General features: G+C 45.8%; 1 protein-coding gene across 1 annotated transcript in view; it reads left to right on the top strand.

The window, feature by feature from the left end:
* Positions 1–3,712: 3,712 nt before the first annotated feature.
* GLG1 (golgi glycoprotein 1) overlaps positions 3,713–18,954 on the top strand; it is an 83,022-nt gene continuing 67,780 nt past the window's right edge. The window contains exon 1 of the mRNA XM_062007304.1: positions 3,713–4,036. Within this exon, the coding sequence (XP_061863288.1) occupies positions 3,728–4,036 (309 nt within the window). The 5' untranslated portion in view covers positions 3,713–3,727. The remainder of the gene's footprint in view (positions 4,037–18,954) is intronic.

Here is an 18,954-nt window from a genome sequence, read left to right as displayed (position 1 = left end):
CTGTGCACCTGAGACACCCTTTTAACTGGAATTAACTCACTGACCTGAGACTTTTTGGCATTTTAATGATGACCAATAGAAAGAATAATGCTGTAGAAGGGCTGTGCCTAGTGGACCTGCCTCTGCTCTGCCCATGTGCTGCAAGAAGCTGCTGCTCTTGCCCTGTGCTGAGGTGTCATTTATGCTTGGTCAGCTCCAACCTTTTCTCCAACAAGAAACTTGGAAAATTTGAAACGTACACAGGAAAGAGAATTCAAAGGCCTCTCAGCAGTTGATTTTTCCAGGCAGCATGTGTTTTCTTTCTACCACCCTACAGGAATAAGAGGTACAAATGCAAATGCTATTACAATAGTCATGGAAGGTGACACTTTCATGTTCACTTTTCAAAGCTAGAGTATAAGAAAAGTTGCTGAGACGTGAGGAACCTTGTAATGCTGCTCTAGTCTCAGGCCTCATAGCAGGTTCCAAGAGCCAGCACCTAAATGGAGTGCTGAAAGGCATCGAGGGCTGATAAAAGGTCAAACGTGTTAATTAAATATTTGTTCATCTCTGGAGTCAAAAGGAGCAGGTTCTGGGATGGAAGGAAGAGAATGTCAGTGGCTGCATGCTGCAGGGCAGCTGTTGTTAGTGGCTGAGCTGTTTCACTGGTGGTGTAGGCAATAAGCCACGACGTGGCTATTTCTGCCTCTGTCTCTGGGAAGATTTTGCTGTGGTGGCGCAGGGCAGCCCCGCGGCAATTCCTGCAGGAACTGATGCGGGGCGAGAGGTGAGGCCAGGCAGCGCAGTGGCTTCTGCCTGCTCTTAGCTCTGCGCCGGCGGCTGTTGCTGTTTATCTCCGGGATGTTGCAGGGGAGCACCTTTCCTACCACTCATTCCTATTAACTCGGGCCTGAGGGTCAGCAGTGGCTGGGGCAGGGGGCTGCCACGTTCTGGCGGCTGGCGGCGAGGGGGAAGCTGAAGGCGGAGTGGAGTCGCGCTTTCCGGAGCAGGGCTGTCCTCCAACAGGAGTGAGCCAGCTTTGGGCTGCGGTGAGCTGCCGAGCAAGCAAAAGCCTGGGCAGGGGAGGGGTGAGGGGAAAAGCCCAGCTGGGTTCCCAGACAGGAGGCGCGACCTGCCAGGGCTTTCCGCTTCCTGGAGGGCGGAAAGGCGGCTCTTTGATGTGTCCCCAAGCAAATGGGATTAAAACCAGGCAATGCAGCAAGTGAAACAGGCAGCTTACTCTGAACCTTGTTACACATAAGTAGCCAGAGTGTCCCTGTGGGATTCCATTCGGGTCTCCTTTTCCATTTGCAAAGAGACATGGCAAGATTTTCTGCTCATGTAGGTGAGCAGTAAATCCCTTAACAGGCCTGGCTTTTAGCTGGTTTATAAAGGAAAGAATATGAGGAAAAGGAGTTCAGGGAGGAAGCAGAGGAGAAGAGGGAAACAAAGGAATGAGCAAGCAAAAACTAGTTTTCTGTTGGGTTTGATTTGCATTGAATGCTAAACTAGGAACTGTGCAGGAACAGATTTCACTGCTGAGAGGTGGGTTACAGTCACCCCTCCGGGATGGCACTGTATTAGCAAATCTGCAATAAAGGCTTTTCTCAGCTATCATGTGAATTATCTGAGTGCTCAGGCACTCTTTGAGTCCAACCATGTCCCTAAATGTTGGGAGTTGCCTGTGAAATTGCACAGAGGCGGTGGCAGCACTGTGGCAGGGGCACTGCCCCATCGCTGAGCTGTGCTCCCAGCCTGCCAAGTCAGCGTGTTGGGGTAAACAGCCTCTCCACCTTAAAATAACAATATTTTTCACAGTCTATTTGGTTTTGAGATATAGATTGAGATGCTGCTGAGAAGGCAGAAACACCTGGTGCTCACGTCATGCTGCTGAAGATGGGCTGTGCTTGATGGCAGTGGGAGCTGCAGGTGCCTGGGTCCGACAGAGCCCAGGTAGGAGCTGCTGTGGGGTGGTGCCCATAGGGAACACTGATCTGGTAACAGGGAGTTCATCGGGAAGGTCTTGGAGCTGTAGCAGCATCTTGAGAGCACCAAAGGCAGTGGAGTGAGGAGTGTTGTTTTTGTCCTGTCTCTTGCAAAACAGTGGCTCTAAGTAGCAAAAATAAATAGAGGAGTTTGGGGAGCAATGCACTCAAATGCTTCTCTAATCCTTGGGACAACCAGCAGGTAACAGGCAGTGTCTTTCCTGTGCTGGTCAAGAAAAGAAATGCTTCAAACTAATTTCAGTGATTATTCCACCCAGTAAAGTGTAATTAATTTGAGGGTCCAGGGAGTTCAGTCTCACACTGAGCCCAACACGGTGTTTCCAGGGGTGGGAAAGGGGGCCCCTGTGCTTCCCATGGCAGCAGGGAGCAATACTGAGTGAGTACCTGGTGCAGAGGTGGCATGGGGAAAGAGTTATGGCAGGTTAGAGGAAGGGTTGGAAACTTGCCTGGTTGTTTTTTTTTTTTTTAAAAGGGAATGCATAAATACATAAATACAGGGTTGGGGGAGGAACAGGCTCTGCAGGAATGACCGGGGGTTGCCCATGCTTTGTGAAAGAAAGATGTATCAACAGCATCAAATGCCATTGGGCTGGATGGAGAGCTGTGCCAAAGGGACATGAAGCTCCGTTTGTGCTTGACACTCATGAGGTTACAGCTGGAATATTGTCTCCTGTTTGTCCACAGCTTCCTCACAAGGTAAATACTGCTGTGGCCTTCTGGTCATTTCCTAACGAGGGTGAGGAACGGTGCTGCAGGGCTCTGACCCATGAGAAAGGCTGAAACAAAGTGGTGCTGAACTTATGTACTGCGTGCAAATAAAATCCCAGGCTGGCGTTTCTGCCTTTGCCCATTACAAAGAAATGCTGAATGGTGGCTAACCCATGGCCCACAGACCCTCCAGCCCCTTCCCCAGCTCCACTGCCTAGCTCTAGCGATGCTGCAGCCCCTCAGTGTCCCTGTGGCAGTGAGGGGCCCAGCACTGAACACAGCCCTGGAGCTGCAGCCTCCCCAGGGCCCGGCACAAGGGCACAGGCACTGCCCTGCTCCTGTTGCCACACCAGTGCTGATCCCAGTCAGGATGCCCTTGTCCTTCTTGCCAGCCCTTGACAGCAGATCCAGCCCTGGTTGTGGATGTGAGCCCTTGCCCACAGCCATCCTGGCTGCCTGGCACTCACCATGCAATGTTTTGTGGGGCTTTTCCCGGACATGGAAAATGGCAAGTTTTGGTTTTTTGAGCAGTTATTTTGTTCTTTCTATATTTTTCCATATGAGGCCCCAGGTTTTCTGTACTGCAGTGCTCCGAGCACCATCTCCTCACGGCCTTTCCCACCTCCTCAGTAACCAGGGCAGCCAAGAGCAGCTCAGCCTGTTCATGCCCCTTGTCCTCAGGCCTTGGAGGAGGATGGAGCTGCGAGAGTTCCATGGGTGGAACCGCAGAGATTTAGGGCACAGACTGGCCTTGGCTTTTGGCCAGCGGCAGCGGGAGGCATGGGCCGGGCTGGCTCGGCAGCGGGGCGGGCGCTGTCCGGTGAGCTGATGGAGGCTGCAGTGGCCGCTGTCAGGCCGCCGGTGGCCCGCTCGCCCTCGGGAGGTGGCGCCGCGCGGGGCGTGGCCAACGCAAGCCCCGCCCCCTGGCGCGCGGAAGGGGCGTGTCGCGGTGATGTCATCGCGCGCTGATTTGCATACGGCGTGCGTGCCGCTCCGGGGGGGCGGGCGGTCGCGCCGGAGGTGGCGGATCCAAGATGGCGCCGTGCGGACGTGTCCGGAGCCGCTGCCCGGGCCCCGCGCTCCTCCTGCTGCTGGCGCTGGCGGCGCGGCCGGCGGCGGCCGGCGCTCCCCCCGCGGGCCCCGCCGGCGCCGGGAGCCTGGCGTTAGGAGGGCAGGCGGTGGGGCAGGGCGCGGCGGGCCCGCGGGGTCCCCGCGGCGGCTCGGGCAGCGGCTGGAAGCTGTCGGAGGAGGCGGTGTGCCGGGAGGACGTGGTGCGGCTCTGCTCCAAGCATAGCTGGGCCAACAACCTCGCCGTCCTCGAGTGCCTGCAGGACGTCCGTGAGGTGAGGGCCTGGGGCCGCGCCGGGCCGGGCCTACCCGCGGCGCTGAACAAAGAGCGGGCTCCGCGCAGCCCGCGCCCCAGCGGCACTGCCGCCGCTGCTGGGCCGAGCGAGCGTGCCCGGGGCCTCCGTGCCTTGGTTACCTCGGGGCTTGCGTGTTAAAACGCGCGGGCTGCGTGCAGGCCGGCCGCCGCGCTTCCCGCCGCCGCCGAGCTCCGAGCGAGGGGCCGGGCCGCCTGGGCAGCCGTCTGCGGGCCGGGGGGCCGGAGGGGAGCCGCGCTCCTGCCGCCACCCGCTTTCACTTGGTGCCGCCCTGCCAGCGGCCTCGGGGAGGGAGAGCTCTGGGTGGGAGGGCTTTGCTCTGGCTTCGGTGCCTCACGGGGTTATGCTGCTTGTGGGGGCCTGGGGAGAGTGTTGCCCGCGTAGTTCTCCGGAAGGTGTCTGCCTGGGAGCAGCGGTGGCCTCAGAAAGTGGCTTTTTTCAGGTTCAGATTCCCACTTTCTCACAGAGCTCGGCTGCAGAGGCGGTTGATTTCCAGGGCTTGCTTGTGCCTGTGTGAAACTGGATACACAACCGTTACAGCTGGCTTAGTTCACGCAGGGAGGTTAGTAGGGCAGCCTGTGTTGTTCCCAAACATCCATTGGAAGCGATTTAAGTCTAGCTCAAGAAAAATCAGAGTTGCCACCTCGAAGTCTTTTTTAGCCCCATCATTTCATTCATTCGTTCCTTGGTGCTTCCACAGTCTGACCGAGCTCTGCTGGGAAGTTTCTTTGGTTAGCTGCTTTTGAGGTCTGTGTAGTTCTTGGCTTCTCTGCTGTGAAGTCCAGGAATGTCAGGCTGGGTCAGTTTTAATGGCATTTTGTCAACTGGGAATGCAGTTGGGAAAAGTCTGTGCTTGTTTCTCGTCCCTTATTGCAGAGACAGCAGATGGCAGTGACTTAATGGTTTGTCTCATCAAGGGGAGTCTTGAACCAATAACTGTCCGTGATTATTTCCTGGCTTAGAATCCCAAAATAATTCCGATATTTTTGAAGTCTAAATTCGTGGTTTAATTTTGGACAGATTGTTGAGACACTCATGGCAGAGTTTGTAAATGGGTGACATCTGCCATGTTATAAAGCACTCTGATATTGGCTGTATGAGTACTGTTTTTTCCACCTCTTTGAGGCCTGTTGTTAGGGAGATCTGCTGAGACCATCTCAGGAGCTGCTCTTAGCAGAGGTGTCTCATGAGCTACCAGCCTGCTAAAGCCAAGCTCTTCTTGTTCCTTTCTTTCCAGTTACGTGGCCATTCTCTTTTCATAGTTTCAGTGTTCTGCTTCTCTGCTGGTTTAGTGAGGTGGACCCTTTTATTGCCTAATAGATCAGCTCTCTGCTGGAATAGTTTTGTGCTCAAGTGTGGAAGGGGATGAGTACAAGGCCAGGACTCAGGGGTGTGCAGAGAGAAGCAGAAGCTGAAGGACTACCTCACATTACACATTAATTTTCAGCCAGCATAAGCCCTTATGTTCATTCTGCATATCTAATGAGAACTCAACTGTCTTACGAATGTTTTGTCTTGCTTGTGGTTTTCCTTTTCCCCTTTCAAAGTCTGCCTTGTCAGTAGTTTGCTGGCTGTTGGTCTTATCTAGCTCTAATACCTTCTGATCTCTGGTGCTGAAGTTGAGTCTTTTCCTGGAGTGACATCTTAGGTGTCAATAGAAGATCTTGGGGTTGCCTTGGCTTGAGTTTTCTCTCTGAAGGAGCCCATCTGCAGCCGTGTCCTTATTTGTCTGTCAGCTGGTATGAATCTCAACAGTTTACCTGCCCTAACACAGATGGGATGGGCTGTATCTTGATGTAAAGATGACTTCCCAGAGTGCTACTGTGAGAAGTAAATTAAGATAACTGTCTTCTGTGTACCCCTGCTGTTACATCTTGTTATGTAGAGTCTGGGTAGAAATCATGAGTTGGAAACATTGGGTGGCACATGGTGTGGTAGGGAGCAGCGTTAGATGTTGTCTCAGACGTTTCTTTTATGTTGGAGGTGACAGCAAAGAAAACAAGTGACAAATTAGCTGTTAGTATTGTTAGTACAACTTTTAATTTTGACCCTATCACATTAGATGGTTGGAACACCACCAGAAAAGTGGCAGTTGCATTTTGAAATGATTCTAAGTGTCACGAGCACGTTTGAGGGAGTTGCTCTGTGTGTGAATGGCATTGGTGAGGATGGTGTTTGGATGCTGCTTTACTACAAGTAGCAGGTAAGATTTCTAGATGCAGTTTGTTACAGAAGCAGCCTTTTTGTTCCATACTTGTTTATGATGATATTTTCTCCCAAGAAATGTTCCTCTAAAGCGGGGAAACTTAGAGTTTGAAACTGGGATTGTTAAGATTATCCATTGATTTTACTTCTTAGGGTGATACAGAAAAGCCAAGATACTTTTGAATTTGATTAACCAGGAGAAACAACTACTAGAAAGCTTCCTTTTGAGTCCGTAACTTACAGAGGGAGGAGATGATGTGTTTGTTAGCCAGCGTGAATGCGATCTGTTGTTTCAGTATCTGATTTGTTACCATGGATGTCTTTAAAGGAAGTTCTCCTGTTTTTGCTGAGTGCTTCTCCCGAACCTAAAGAAACACTGCCTGCTGAGTCTGTGGTTGGCTGGTACAGCAGCCTGTGTTGTAGAGTGGATTCAGCAGAGTGGTTTGAAACAAGAGAAAACAGTAAAACAACCCAAACCCTCAAATGATTAACTGGAAAGTTTTGGTTTTGAGGTTACTAGTAGAGTGAGGACTAAAGTAATCTCAACACAGATATTTAAGCGCTCTGTATTTTTAGAGGTTTTGTTAAAAAAACCCTTCAGACCACCAAACGGATTTCAGTTACTTTACCACTGATTTTCTACCAAGTCCATGAAATGCTGATTTGGCAGAGTGCAGAGTCTACTTCTGCAGGTATGGGACCCTTCTGCATTCCAGGTTGTTCAGCTGTTGGAAAGATGGAAACCAAGGAGCAATCACGCTTTTCTGCCTTCCTTTCATCATCGAAGAATGGGAAGGATGCTCCTTAATTGGAGGGATAGTGTTCAGAGTTAGCTTAAACTGACTTGGACTGTGATCAGAAAAGAGAATCAAACACACATTTTGTTGCAGTTTCCAGATGTGTTACTTTCCTTCTAGTGAAAATTATCTGTGCTCTGGATATGTTACTGTTTTGAGTCACTTAAAATTAATCATCGGTGTTTTAATTGTTATCCAGATATCTACCTGCCAAGATATATAAAGAGAAGAGCAAACTGGTCTATACTTCTGTTTCAAAAATGTGCTTTAGTGTGTTTTTTTTTCCCTGCAGCTGTTCTGATGGCTGGCCTCTTTCTAGAGAGACTCCAGAGCATGTGTTTTACGAAACATAGACCGTGGCCTTGAAGCACTTTTTTATGGGCTGCCTATTAAACTAATTTTCACGGTGGTTATAGTATAAATAAACCCATGAAATATTAATGTATTTGCCAGGTAAAAGTTTTTGCATGATTAATGATGATTTGCATTTAAAGCATGACTCGGTTGTTGGATTTGATGTAGGAAACATTAGCAGGTATGAAAATTCCTTAACTAGTGTAGCTCAGTTCTGGCTCATTACTGGAGTATAATTTTAATGTTAAAACATACCTTAGGTCTGATTAATCAATGAATTAACTTGATATCATAATTGCTGAGCTTTACTTGCATTGTGCTTGTAAAAGATTAAGTCATATTTAGACCAGTCTATCCATCTGTATAACACTAATGCCTTACAGGCTAAAATAGTTTAAGATCAAACTCTTGTGATTTGAATTGGGATTAAAGATCAAAGGTTTAGCTTCTCAGTGCTTTCTTCCCCCTGAATGGTTCTGTTTCTTTGCTAGCACCTTAGTGGCAGGTAGAGTATCTTTAAGCCTGGATCCTCTGCTTTCTGGGGGGAAAAAAGGTGTGTTTTAAGAATATGTGTATTTTGAGAACAGCATTTTTCCTGTTATTTCAGGTGCATAATCAGTGTAAAAGGCCAGAAAATTCATTTGATGTGACTAGGAAGTGTGTAACATTTGATGGGTTGGGAACTGGCACGTTTCTCCCATATAAATATTTGATTCCTCACTCTGTGTACCCGAGCTCCTTAAGTGGTCTGGTGAAGTCGTGCCAGTGAAATTACTCAAGCTTTAAAATTCTAGATGGAAAAAGGAAACCAATTGGTGACATGTGCCCGGAGTCTTCATCTCTGTTGGTAATATTGTAGTTGTAGGAAAAGTTGAGTGTGCTTGGTCCCTGTGCTTGTACTCCAATGTTTCTACTTTTCTGCTAAAAGCAATGGAAATGTAAAGGCTTCCCTGAAGCTTTTTGTTTGTGTTGATGTGGATGAGTGTGATCTGTCATGGCAGCTTGATTTCTTTTCTTTTACTTTTTCATTTTTATGTCTGTAATTTACTGAGTTTAAGGGCAAAGGTTTTGTTTTGACCCAACGTGACATCATCTCATATTTGAACACACACTGTTGTTATTTCGAGCTCTGCCAGCTTTCCCATGCACAGTGGAAGCTGGCATTTAAAGTGCCTTTTTTTGAGATGTCTGGGCTGTGGCAACAAATGACTGTTTACCTGTGCAGAGCTGTCAGTAATTGAGGGCTGTGGGTTAGGCTGGCAAGGAGTTAGGCTGGTTTTTAGGAAATGCAAATAGTGAAGATGCTATTTGCTGTGTTGGCCATCTACTTCGGTGCTTATATTTTGCTTTTGTCCCACAAAACCTGCAGGCCTTGTCCCTGGCTTTCAGCTGAGCTTTTATGAATGGGAACTACCTGTTTCTCGGGGTGGAAAGTACTTAGTTGTGGGATGGAGGCTGTTTTGGTTCTCTAATTTACTATGGCAGAAGACTAGGCAGTTAGTATTCCAGTGATGCTCTTAAAGTGCCTACAGCATTATCGTCTGGTTCAGATAGCAACACACAAAGGGGTTTTTTTTTTCTAAGACAATGATCAGAAACCTGGAAAATATACCTTGAGTCTTGCCAAGGGCTTTGCTTACACTCTCCTTTTCTTCTAAGGGATATTGACCTGTTGACGGTTCAAAGCCACCTGTACAGGGCACAGGAGTTTAAGAACTCTTATGTCCTTATGGGGACGAGGGGGGGAAGAATACTTACCCATAGTTGAAGTTAAGCTAACTCAAAGTAAAAGTGTTTTACAGTTCCAAAAGATTGAGTTAATTATTGAGCTGTAACTGGGTGCTGGATTCTGTATGAGTTGAAGACTATGCATTTGTGTTACAAGTCTCCAGATAGCATTCTGCCTCAAACTGAGTTTAATGAAGAGTTTAAGTGGTTTGTGGCAGATGCAGTTTGATTTGAGTGGTCAAGACTGGTTCCTCCTGTTTCTAAAATTCATCAAATGGGAGAAGGATCCACCAAAGTCAATGGCAGGGAACGGCTGGATCTGAGAGAAAAGGATTGAGAGCATTACTGTTTGAAAAAACTCTATGAATGACAACAGAAATGAAAATGGAGACAAGGCTGGCACACTTTCGGAAGCTTTTTCTCCCAGCCCTTGGCTTTTAAACTGAGATTAGCCAAGTTTTCCCCCTCAAGTTCTTGTTTTTCCTTGTGTTCAAACAGTGTAAGCTGAATTTCCTCTTGACTTTTGTAGTTAAGTCTTACAGTAAAATTCTAAATACACTTGAAAAGTCTGATTTGTGTTTTGGGTACTTTGGCATCAGCCTTTGGCTTCATCTCAGAAGGCATCAATATTGAGAAGTACCTTGTTTATCATACTAAGCCACATGTGAGCTGACTAGAGGGTAAGATGGTCTCTCTCCTGCTGGGTCCTGGACTTGCTACTATCTTGTGAACAGAGCATTGGGCACAGGTTCTTAGCTCTCCAGATCCTTAGTGATCTTAAGAGTCACTGCACTTCTGCTTATCTGAGAGGGTTTTTTGTGGGTTGTTTCCTTGGTTTGGGTTGAGTTTTTAAAATTTTGTGCTATTCTTGGCATGCTGATACTTGTGGTATCTGATTATACATCAGTTTGGCCTGGGATGTTTGGCTTAATGAAAGGGATTATCTTACAAGTCTGCTTCCTCTAGCGAGCTGGCTGCTGGCCTGCTGCAGCTCTGAGTGCCGAGGGGCAGGGGGATGGAAATACAAGGGAAGAAGTCAAGTTTCGACACAGGCTGTGCAGTCTGAGCTCAACTCGGTATGAACCAAAGGCTGGTTATGGGGAGGTGATTTACTGAGCCAAAGAGCAGAAGGTTTCAAAAAGCAGAGGCTCAGTCAGTTGTGACAGTAGAGCCAGGTACAGCTAGAGCATGTTTTCTCACCTTACTGGAGGAAAGGAGATTTCTCTAGCTCTGGGGCTGCTTTCATTTGTCACAGTTGGAATGAAACGGTTTGAGGAAAGATTATTCTAGGCAAATTATGGACTGTCTCTGTTCTGTAGTTTAGAGATAATGTCTATATGGTTTTTTATAGTGTAGCTTTCCTGCATGTGAGCACATTCTCAGTGGGCTTTTACTTGTTTTGATGTTTGGAAAACATAGGCTTATTTTTTAAAATCCTTTGCACTTTCTAATAATAAACCCTCAAGAACTGGAGGAATAAAAGGTCTAGGCAATGGCTTTTAAAATTTGAAATCTTGCCTCAAAATAGTTTCTTTGATCTTCTGACTAATCTAGTTTGAAGGTCTGTGAAGTTGGTTGCTATGGTATTGAAACGTTTCGGTTCTTTTAGCCAATCATTTTCTGTCATCATGGGATACTTTTGTTTTCTGGGTGTTCAGTAGAAGTGCATTAGGTGAGGAGCAGAGATCTGCCCTTCCCCAGGTACCTGTGTGTAGCATGGTTGCAACCTCTCTCCATCAAGCCAGTGGATGAAAACCTGTGCTGTGCTACTCCTGAGCAGAGGTGTGCCATTCCCAAAAGCTGTGTCCTGGCAAGCTGCTGTCTGAATGGCTGCAGCTCAGCTATGCAATTCCCTTCAGTAGCTAGAGGTATCTGTTTTCTCCGTGCTGGCTTTTGGGGGCTGTGGTGCCTGAGTTTAGCTTATTTTTGTTTCCTTTGGATAAGTGCTCGTTGTAGCTCATCCAGCTTTATGAGCTCAGATTTCATCTGTTTACATTAGTGCATTACTTGGCAATTTTTTTTCCTGTTATGACCTTAACTCAAACTGTACATTTGATGTCTTTTGGTATTGTCAGGGCTGTGGTTTAAGACTAATGGTACACACTTAGTATCTCTTGCCAGGTAAGAACACAGGGACAAATGAACATAAATCCTGCAGGATGGGAATGTGTATTTGCTGCATTTGTTATTATTTGCATCCTTACCTGAAGCAATGCATAAGAACTGCTGAGGTGACAAAAAGGTAGTATTTAATGTAGTAAGTGTTCATGATTTCTCTGGATGCCTGGAGTGTTTTCCTCTCTTGTGGTTAGTGGTAGAACTATGTGCTCTTCTGTGAAGAATTTCTTCTAGTTTCTATATTTGATCCTCAGGAGTTTTGAATCTCTTCTAGAGAAGGCAGATGGTTCTGTTGATATAATTGAGCATTTCTACGTCACAGGGATGGTTAATAACAATAAACTACTCCAGCCATTCTATGCAAAATCATTCAGGACAAATGTGCTGTCTTCTGTTTAAAAAAATACCTAGCTTAATCTGGTACTGTCTAGATCTCTTGAATCTTAATAGGAGGCTCCTATCGCCTTCATCGTGCTCAGTGTTTTGCTAGTTGAGGCTTTCTTTTCTGGAGTGTCATGTTAGTGCAAGGTAAAATACTTTCCACTAAGTGAACTGTAAAGCAAACTCAGCAGAGCATGTGTTTTTTTAAGTGTTGAAGGAACTGCCCTGCAAAAAGTTTTGATAGAATTAAAAAACCCCAAAGGCCTGTAGACTTTCTGTAACAGTCCAGGCTTGATTTCAGCTGAGTCAACTTTTGTTGTACTGTTCTCAGTTGAAACAAGATCTGGAAGAAGCTCACAGTAAGCCCTTTCATTATCAAATTGATTTTTTGCTTATGTCAGTGTCTGTGTGGCCTACATACCTAGGTCATAACATCAGAAAAACTAAGCACCCTCAAGTAACATCACTGCAGTGCTGCAGTTGTCACAGTTTGCAACGTGAGTCATTCATGAGACTGCAGTTCTTTAACCATACTCATGGTGATTTAACCATGTATTAATGTGATCCTGTTATTGTTAAATTCAGACAGGCCGAGCAAAATCTGATCTCCTGTTATTATTCAGTTCAGGCAAAATCTGGTCTCCGTTGAACAAATGCTGGTGGAAAGAACTATCAACCTTGAGTTTTCTTTGTCAAGCATTTTATATTGCTATTCAGGCATGACATTGTGGTTTTGGGTTGTGACTTTTGAACTGATCTTTTGAGCACCACATCTTTGGTGCCTCAGTATTTGAGATGCGAGTTGCTGAGTCCCTGACTGTAACACACAAACTCACTGTGACATCTGTCTTGTCTTACTGAAGTCTGTAGAGTCGGCTCTAAGTGTGCTAATGGTGTCATTCTTGCTGCCAGTCTTCAGACATTAAAGAAATATGGAAGAGTCTTTTAGTTGCATGTTAGAGTTGACAACCAGAAGTGCATTCTCAGTGAGAAGTGTAGAACAGCACACAGGAAAATCCTTGTAGTCAGCAGAGAACTAGAGAAACTCACTGTGCTATAAATTCTGGTTCAAATGGGAGATTTCTTATATGAACCTCAGTGATCCATTTTTTTCTGCTTCAAACAGTGAGGTGAATTTTCTGCAACTGTCTGCTTCTCAGGCAGAGATTCAGCATACAAACTGGTCTGTGGTTACTGGAGGGAAGTACAGGTTAGAAAATACTTAACAGCAATCGCTGGTGGAAAACACAGAACTGCTTGAGTCACTGTCTGCAGCAGAAGTCAAAGATGTAAATGTAGTACCATCACTTGCCTTTTTAACTGAAGGCTTCCAGGCGGCAGTCAGCAGCTGGCTTCACTTAATTTGTTTCTGATTAGTTGTATGAAGCAACTTTATTTTGTAAAGTCCTCCCTCCCCCCAAAAAAGCTGAATCACTAGTTTGTGGTGGAAGTCTAATTACTGGTCTATGGTTGAAGTTTAATAAAAACCTGTGTTTTTATCAAATTGCTGATTGGAATGGGGCTCCTGTGGCAAATACCTGTCCCATCTCTAGCAATGGCAGTGATAACAGCATCATCTGAGAAAGTGTGATGCTGAGACATGTAATTTTCCCCTCGGTACATAGCTGTAAAGGTGTATACTTGTTCTAATAGTGTTAGTAGCCTCAATTAGATATATCTGTGCAAAATGGTAGGTGTAGGAGGGACGTGATTCTGCACTTTTCTTGCAGAAACATAAAGCCTTGCTGTGTTTGCTGTCTTTGCCAGGCATTAAAAGTCTGGTGAGCCATCACTGCTAATACTCTCATCTCGGATGACAGACATGGCAGCAGTGTACAGGGCAGATTTTCCTGCAATAATACAGAGTTTATTTTAGGTTGGATACTCGACAGTGCAGCCTGATCTTGCCCACATCAAATCCCTTTCCTGAGCTCTGAGGCTATGCTGGCTTCCTTCCTAGGAGCAGCTCACAGGTAAAGCCTACACAAAGGGGAAGAGCATACAAGAAGCCACAAACAACAGAGGTTTTTGTTTCCCTCCCCTCTTCCAGGCATTTTTGAACTCTTCCAGCCTCCTGTTGTATAAAACCATAGTCTAAACTTGTTCTGCTAGGGAGAGTACTAATGGAATTGAAATTCTTCTCTTTGTAGGTCAGCTCATCCCAAAGTAATTTCCCCAAATAGTTTCCTCCCTTGAGACATTCCACTACCTTGGGAATCATGTTGCTGAACCTTTGAACAGCCCATCGGGGGTTTGGCATGTTTTTCATTATGTTCCTCGTTTGCATGCTGCACTCTTTTCATAGCATTAAAAAACATAAAATGAATCAAGAAGTCATCTTGGCAAGGTATCTGAAATAATACCTCAGAACTGCTGAAGCACTGCATGTGAGTAAAATTTGGGCAGTGTGAGTGCAGTGCTTATTGCTCCTATATTTACAGAGCTCATTGCTTTGTTTTACCCTCTCTAATAAGTTTGGGTTCATCCTTTGATAGCACTATTTTGTATGTGTCTTACTACATGTTCAGACCTGAATCCAGGACTTCAGCAGTGAGCTTCCTTCTGAGTACACAGGTGAATCTGAAACCATGTGGCCAGGGGAGCTGCATGGATTGTCAGTAAAGAAGCATCTTTAAGGAAGAGATTGGGGAAGATGAAGAATTGAACAGGTGATGTGTCTGGCTAAGTTTATCATAGAATCGTGGGAGTTGGCAAAGACTTCTATGATCAAAACCAACCACTAACCTCACACTGCCCAGCCCATCACTAAACTAAGTCCTCAGCAGCTCAGCTCCACGGCTTTGCAACAGCTCCAGGGCTGGGGACTCCCCCACCTGCCTGGGCGGCCTGAGACAGGAGCTGACAAACCTCTCAGGGAAAAAGTTGTTCCTCAGCTCCAATCTAAACTTCTGGGGCAACTTGATCCCATTTCTTTTTATCCTGTCATTCATTACTGGAGAGAAGTGGTTGACCCCCACCTTGCTACAGCTGCCTTTCGGGTACTTGCAGAGCGATCGTATTTCCTCTTAGCTGCTTCTTCTCTAGGTAGGCTGAACATCCCCAGCTCCTTCAGCCACTCCCCATCAGACTTGTTCTCCAGACCCTTCACCAGTTTATGGAGTCACATGTCACCAGCAACAACCTGTGAATCTACTTGATAGTACGAGAGTCTGGGGTATGTGTGTGATGAATAACACTTGAGGCTTTGGGAGCATTGTGGTGCTCCATCTTACCCTTCACTGTAATGCTGTGCACGCAGTTGGTTAGTTTTATCAATGAAACTCGCTGCATGCTGTTGAGAAGAAAGCAATCACTGAGGAAAACAACAGATAAAAGTTATCAAAATAACCTTTGCTTCCTGGAGAACTGCCAATGGAGAAGGAGGTCAGTTGGACACACTTGCATTTGTTTAACTTGACATAACACAATATAAAACAGTTTAGGGTGAAGAGAGCAGGGGGACTGCACTTGCAGCCCCTCAGGCTTGCTTTCAGTTCAGAGCTTGATTGCTTGGATAGGGTGGGATTTAAATGTAAAATTAAGCTTAAAAGTTTTAAACTTGGCATTTATCAGGCTTGTCCAAGCTTAAATAAACTGAATGCAGAACTAAAACTCTTATATGGATGTGTTGTGGTTAAATAGCTATTACCTATATGTTTGGGGCCTAGTTATCATAGAACTGACCTTTAAGATCAAGTACAACCACTCACCTCACACTACTAAGCCCATCACTAACCCACGTCCCTCTACTTTATCTACCTGTCTTTTCTCTCCAGGGTTGGGGACTCTGCCATGTCCCTGGGCAGCTCATCCCAATGCTTAACAACCCTCTCAGTGAAAAAGTTCTTCCTAATGTCCAATCTAAGCCTTCCCTGGTGCAACTGAAATCCATTTTGTTGTGTTCTATTATTTGTTATTGGAGAGAAGAGATCAACCCCCACCTCACTACATCTCCCCTTCAGGTAGTTGCAGAGTGATCACATCTCCCCTCAGTCTTGTCTTTTCTAGGCTAAACATCCCCAGCTCCCTCAGCTGTTCCTCATCAGACCTGTTCTTCAGACCCATCCCCAGCTTTGTTGTCCGTCCCTGGACATGCTTCAGCACCTCAATGTCCTTCTTCTGGTGAGGGGCACAGAACTGGACACAATATTCAAAGTGTGGCCTCACCAGTGCTGAATACAAGGGGACATTCACTTCCTTGGCCCTGCTGGTTGCACTGGTTTTGATACAAGCCAGGATGCCCTTTATCTGCTTGGCCACCTGTGCACACTGCTGACTTATGTTCAGCTGGTGGTCAGTTAACACCCCCAGGTCCTTTTCTTTAAGACAGCTTTCAAGCCACTCAGCTTGGAGCAGTGCCTGGGCTTGGTGAGGCCAAAGTACAGGACCTGGCGTTTGGCCTTGTTGAACTTCATGCCATTGCCCTTGACTCATCGCTGCAGCCTGGCCAGGGCCCTCTGAAAAGCCTTCCTGCTCTCAAGCAGGTCTATGCACCCACCCAGCTTGGTGTCATCTGCGAATTTACTGAGGATACCCTCCATACCCTCGTTTACATCATTGGTAAAGATGTTAAACAGAACAGATCCCAACACTGAGCCCTGGGGAACACCACTGGTGATGTGCCAACAACTGGATTTAACTTCATTCTCATGACTTTGGGCCTGGGGCCAGCCAGACAGTTTTTTACCCATCTCAGAGTAGGTCCATCCAAGCCATTGGCAGCCAGTTTTTCCAGGAGAATGCTATGGGAGACTTTGTCAAAGGCCTTACTGAAGTCCACAGCCTATCTCTCATCCACTAAGCAGGTCATCTTGTCATAGAGGGTGATCAGATTGGTCAAACAGGACCTGCCCTTCATGAAGCCCTGTTGACTGGGCCTGAACCCTTGGTTGTCCTGTCTGACCACATATCAAGGTCTGTGGTAGACTGGGATTATATGATAGAGATGTGTCAACAGGTACAGCTCAATTGCTGCATGAAAAATCAGAATTTCGCTGTTCTCATATCAATGTCTGTTTATGGAATACACTGGCCTGTCTCATCACTCATTCAGAAGTATTCCAACATAACAGTTTTTGGATGAGGTGGTCAACTCTTCTCCTGGGAACAATTTCTCTGGGTGAGGTTGTGTTTCATATAGCTTCAAAATACTAATGGAATTCTTGTACTCTTTAAGATTTTACTGCAGTCAATTTGCTAAGCTTGGTTACAGAGCTTTTCTCTGTTACAGTGCTTAGTTTTGGAGAAGGGGTCATCTCAGAGATGTAGCTGGATGGTTTGGGGAGCAGTGGACAGCATGTGCTCCAACTGATAGAACATTCAGTTTGTCCTCTTTAACAGTGCACACCATGGTATTCAACAGTGACAGTAACAGTATGGGCTAATTATATGTGTATTTTAGTCTTTTCTCAACCAAGCATTTTGTTTGTCGTGTGTCAGGGGAAGATGATTAAAAGTTTCTCATGAACTTTTGCTGTAGGTTTTTTGTGCTTTTACAAAACACCTTGTATGTAAGGTCAGCACTCCCTGGAGGTTTGCATGCCTCAGACAACCCTTGATATATAACTCTTGTCCTGCTTTTTCTGGTGTCTTTGCAATGTGTTAAAGCCTCAGCACAATAATTCAAGCGAGAGCATTCTCTGAAAAGCCGTATCTCACTGTTCTGTCATGCTTTGTGATACTCCTAGGAAGAGTGTTTTTAAGAGTGACTGAAGTGTGATGGCTAGGTAAAGTTGTTTCAGATGCTCAGCACTCTAGTCAAGACTCTCGAAAGTGAAAGGACAGAGAAAGATGTTCTAAAAGAGCATGCTGGCACAGGCTTCCATACATGGAGAGGTAAAACTGAGGCGTGATCTTAGCATTAGTCACTACATGTTATTAACATAAGTCACAATGATGGGTAATAGTTGGAAGTTGAGGCAATTGATGAAGTGATCACTGATATGACTCTCAGAAACTGATTAGATCTGGGAGTAATAAGTTTCTAGCAGTTGTATGTCAAGGTGCAGATCTCCTACAGGGGAAATAAGTGCTGGTTTCAATGTCTTTATCTGAACAGTAGCACTTAAAGAATGGCTTCATGTATGACAGTGGTCTCTGCTCCAGTTATGGACATCCTTGGAGAGATTTGGACAGTGTCAGCTAATCCAGATATAACCTTGATGGCTGAAGCTGCAAGTCAAGACCCTTTGGAAGACCCTTTTACTAAAGTCAAGGGGATAAAATACTTTGATTCTATGTGTTGGAAGTAGAGCAAATGCTTGGTGAAGCCTTGATGGGAAAAGATGTCCATGTTATGGGAAACAGGACTTAGGGGCTTGAAAGTTTGCACCTGTGGCACATGGCTGAGTAAATGAATTCAGATTAGATATCTAGGGAGGCTAATGGAAGCATGTTTTAATGAACCTTGGCTAATTAGTCTATTAAGTTCTTGATCAATACCCAGGAGACCTCAAACTGTTCACAGATTGCCTTTTAAAAAAGCTCTGCTCTCTCTATATATATTTTAAATCTGCATGTAATCAAAACAACTGGAGGCGTTTAGTTTGTAGAGTCCTGGAGACTTCAGCCCTTGCAAAATTATTAATTGTGAGTTTTCAATGGGAAGTGCAGATAAATAAATGGGCTTGAGAGAGCAGATAGTAAAAGACAGCTTGCGTTTTTTGAATAATCTTTGCACTAAGTGCATAGAAGCATGTGGGACAATGAGTTGAGTTGCTTCAATGGGATCTGTTCTTTGCTTTAGAGTTGGTATCCTTTTCATATGCTTGATGTAGACCAGACAAAGCAGATGTGGTTTTCTTAAAGAGGAAAGAGTTCTTGTAAATGCTTACTGGCATATGTATGTTCTTAAAGTGACCTGTATAAAAACTGCCTCTTACATGATCTCAGAAAATTGGTTTTCTCCTCAGTATTGTGGATAAATTTCAATGGGTGTCGTGTTTTGCCCAGCCTGTAATGAAGCACCGTGACACTCTCCTGCTCACTGTCCCCCATCCACCCCAACCCTCCTTAGGACAGTGGAGGCCCCAGTGAGATGGGAGGAAAAAAGATAACAAGATCTTGTTATCTTGGATCACGACAAGGTCAGGGAGGGCACTCTGCTAGTTACAGGCAAAACAGACTCCACTGCTTGACTTAGAGTGGAAAGTAGGAAAGTTTATTCTACTACCTACAAGAAACGGAACAGAAAAAAACCCCAAAAACAGGGCAGGATGATGAGGAAAATTACAACCAGCACTTTAAGATCTCCCTCCCACATCTCTCCTTTCTTCCCAGGCCCAGCTCACTGCTCCT

The sequence above is a fragment of the Colius striatus genome, chromosome 14 (genome assembly GCF_028858725.1).
Source record: "Colius striatus isolate bColStr4 chromosome 14, bColStr4.1.hap1, whole genome shotgun sequence".
Lineage (NCBI taxonomy): Eukaryota > Metazoa > Chordata > Aves > Coliiformes > Coliidae > Colius > Colius striatus.
The sequence above is the reverse complement of the archived record's forward strand: the minus strand, read 5'-3'. Positions and strand labels throughout refer to the sequence as shown.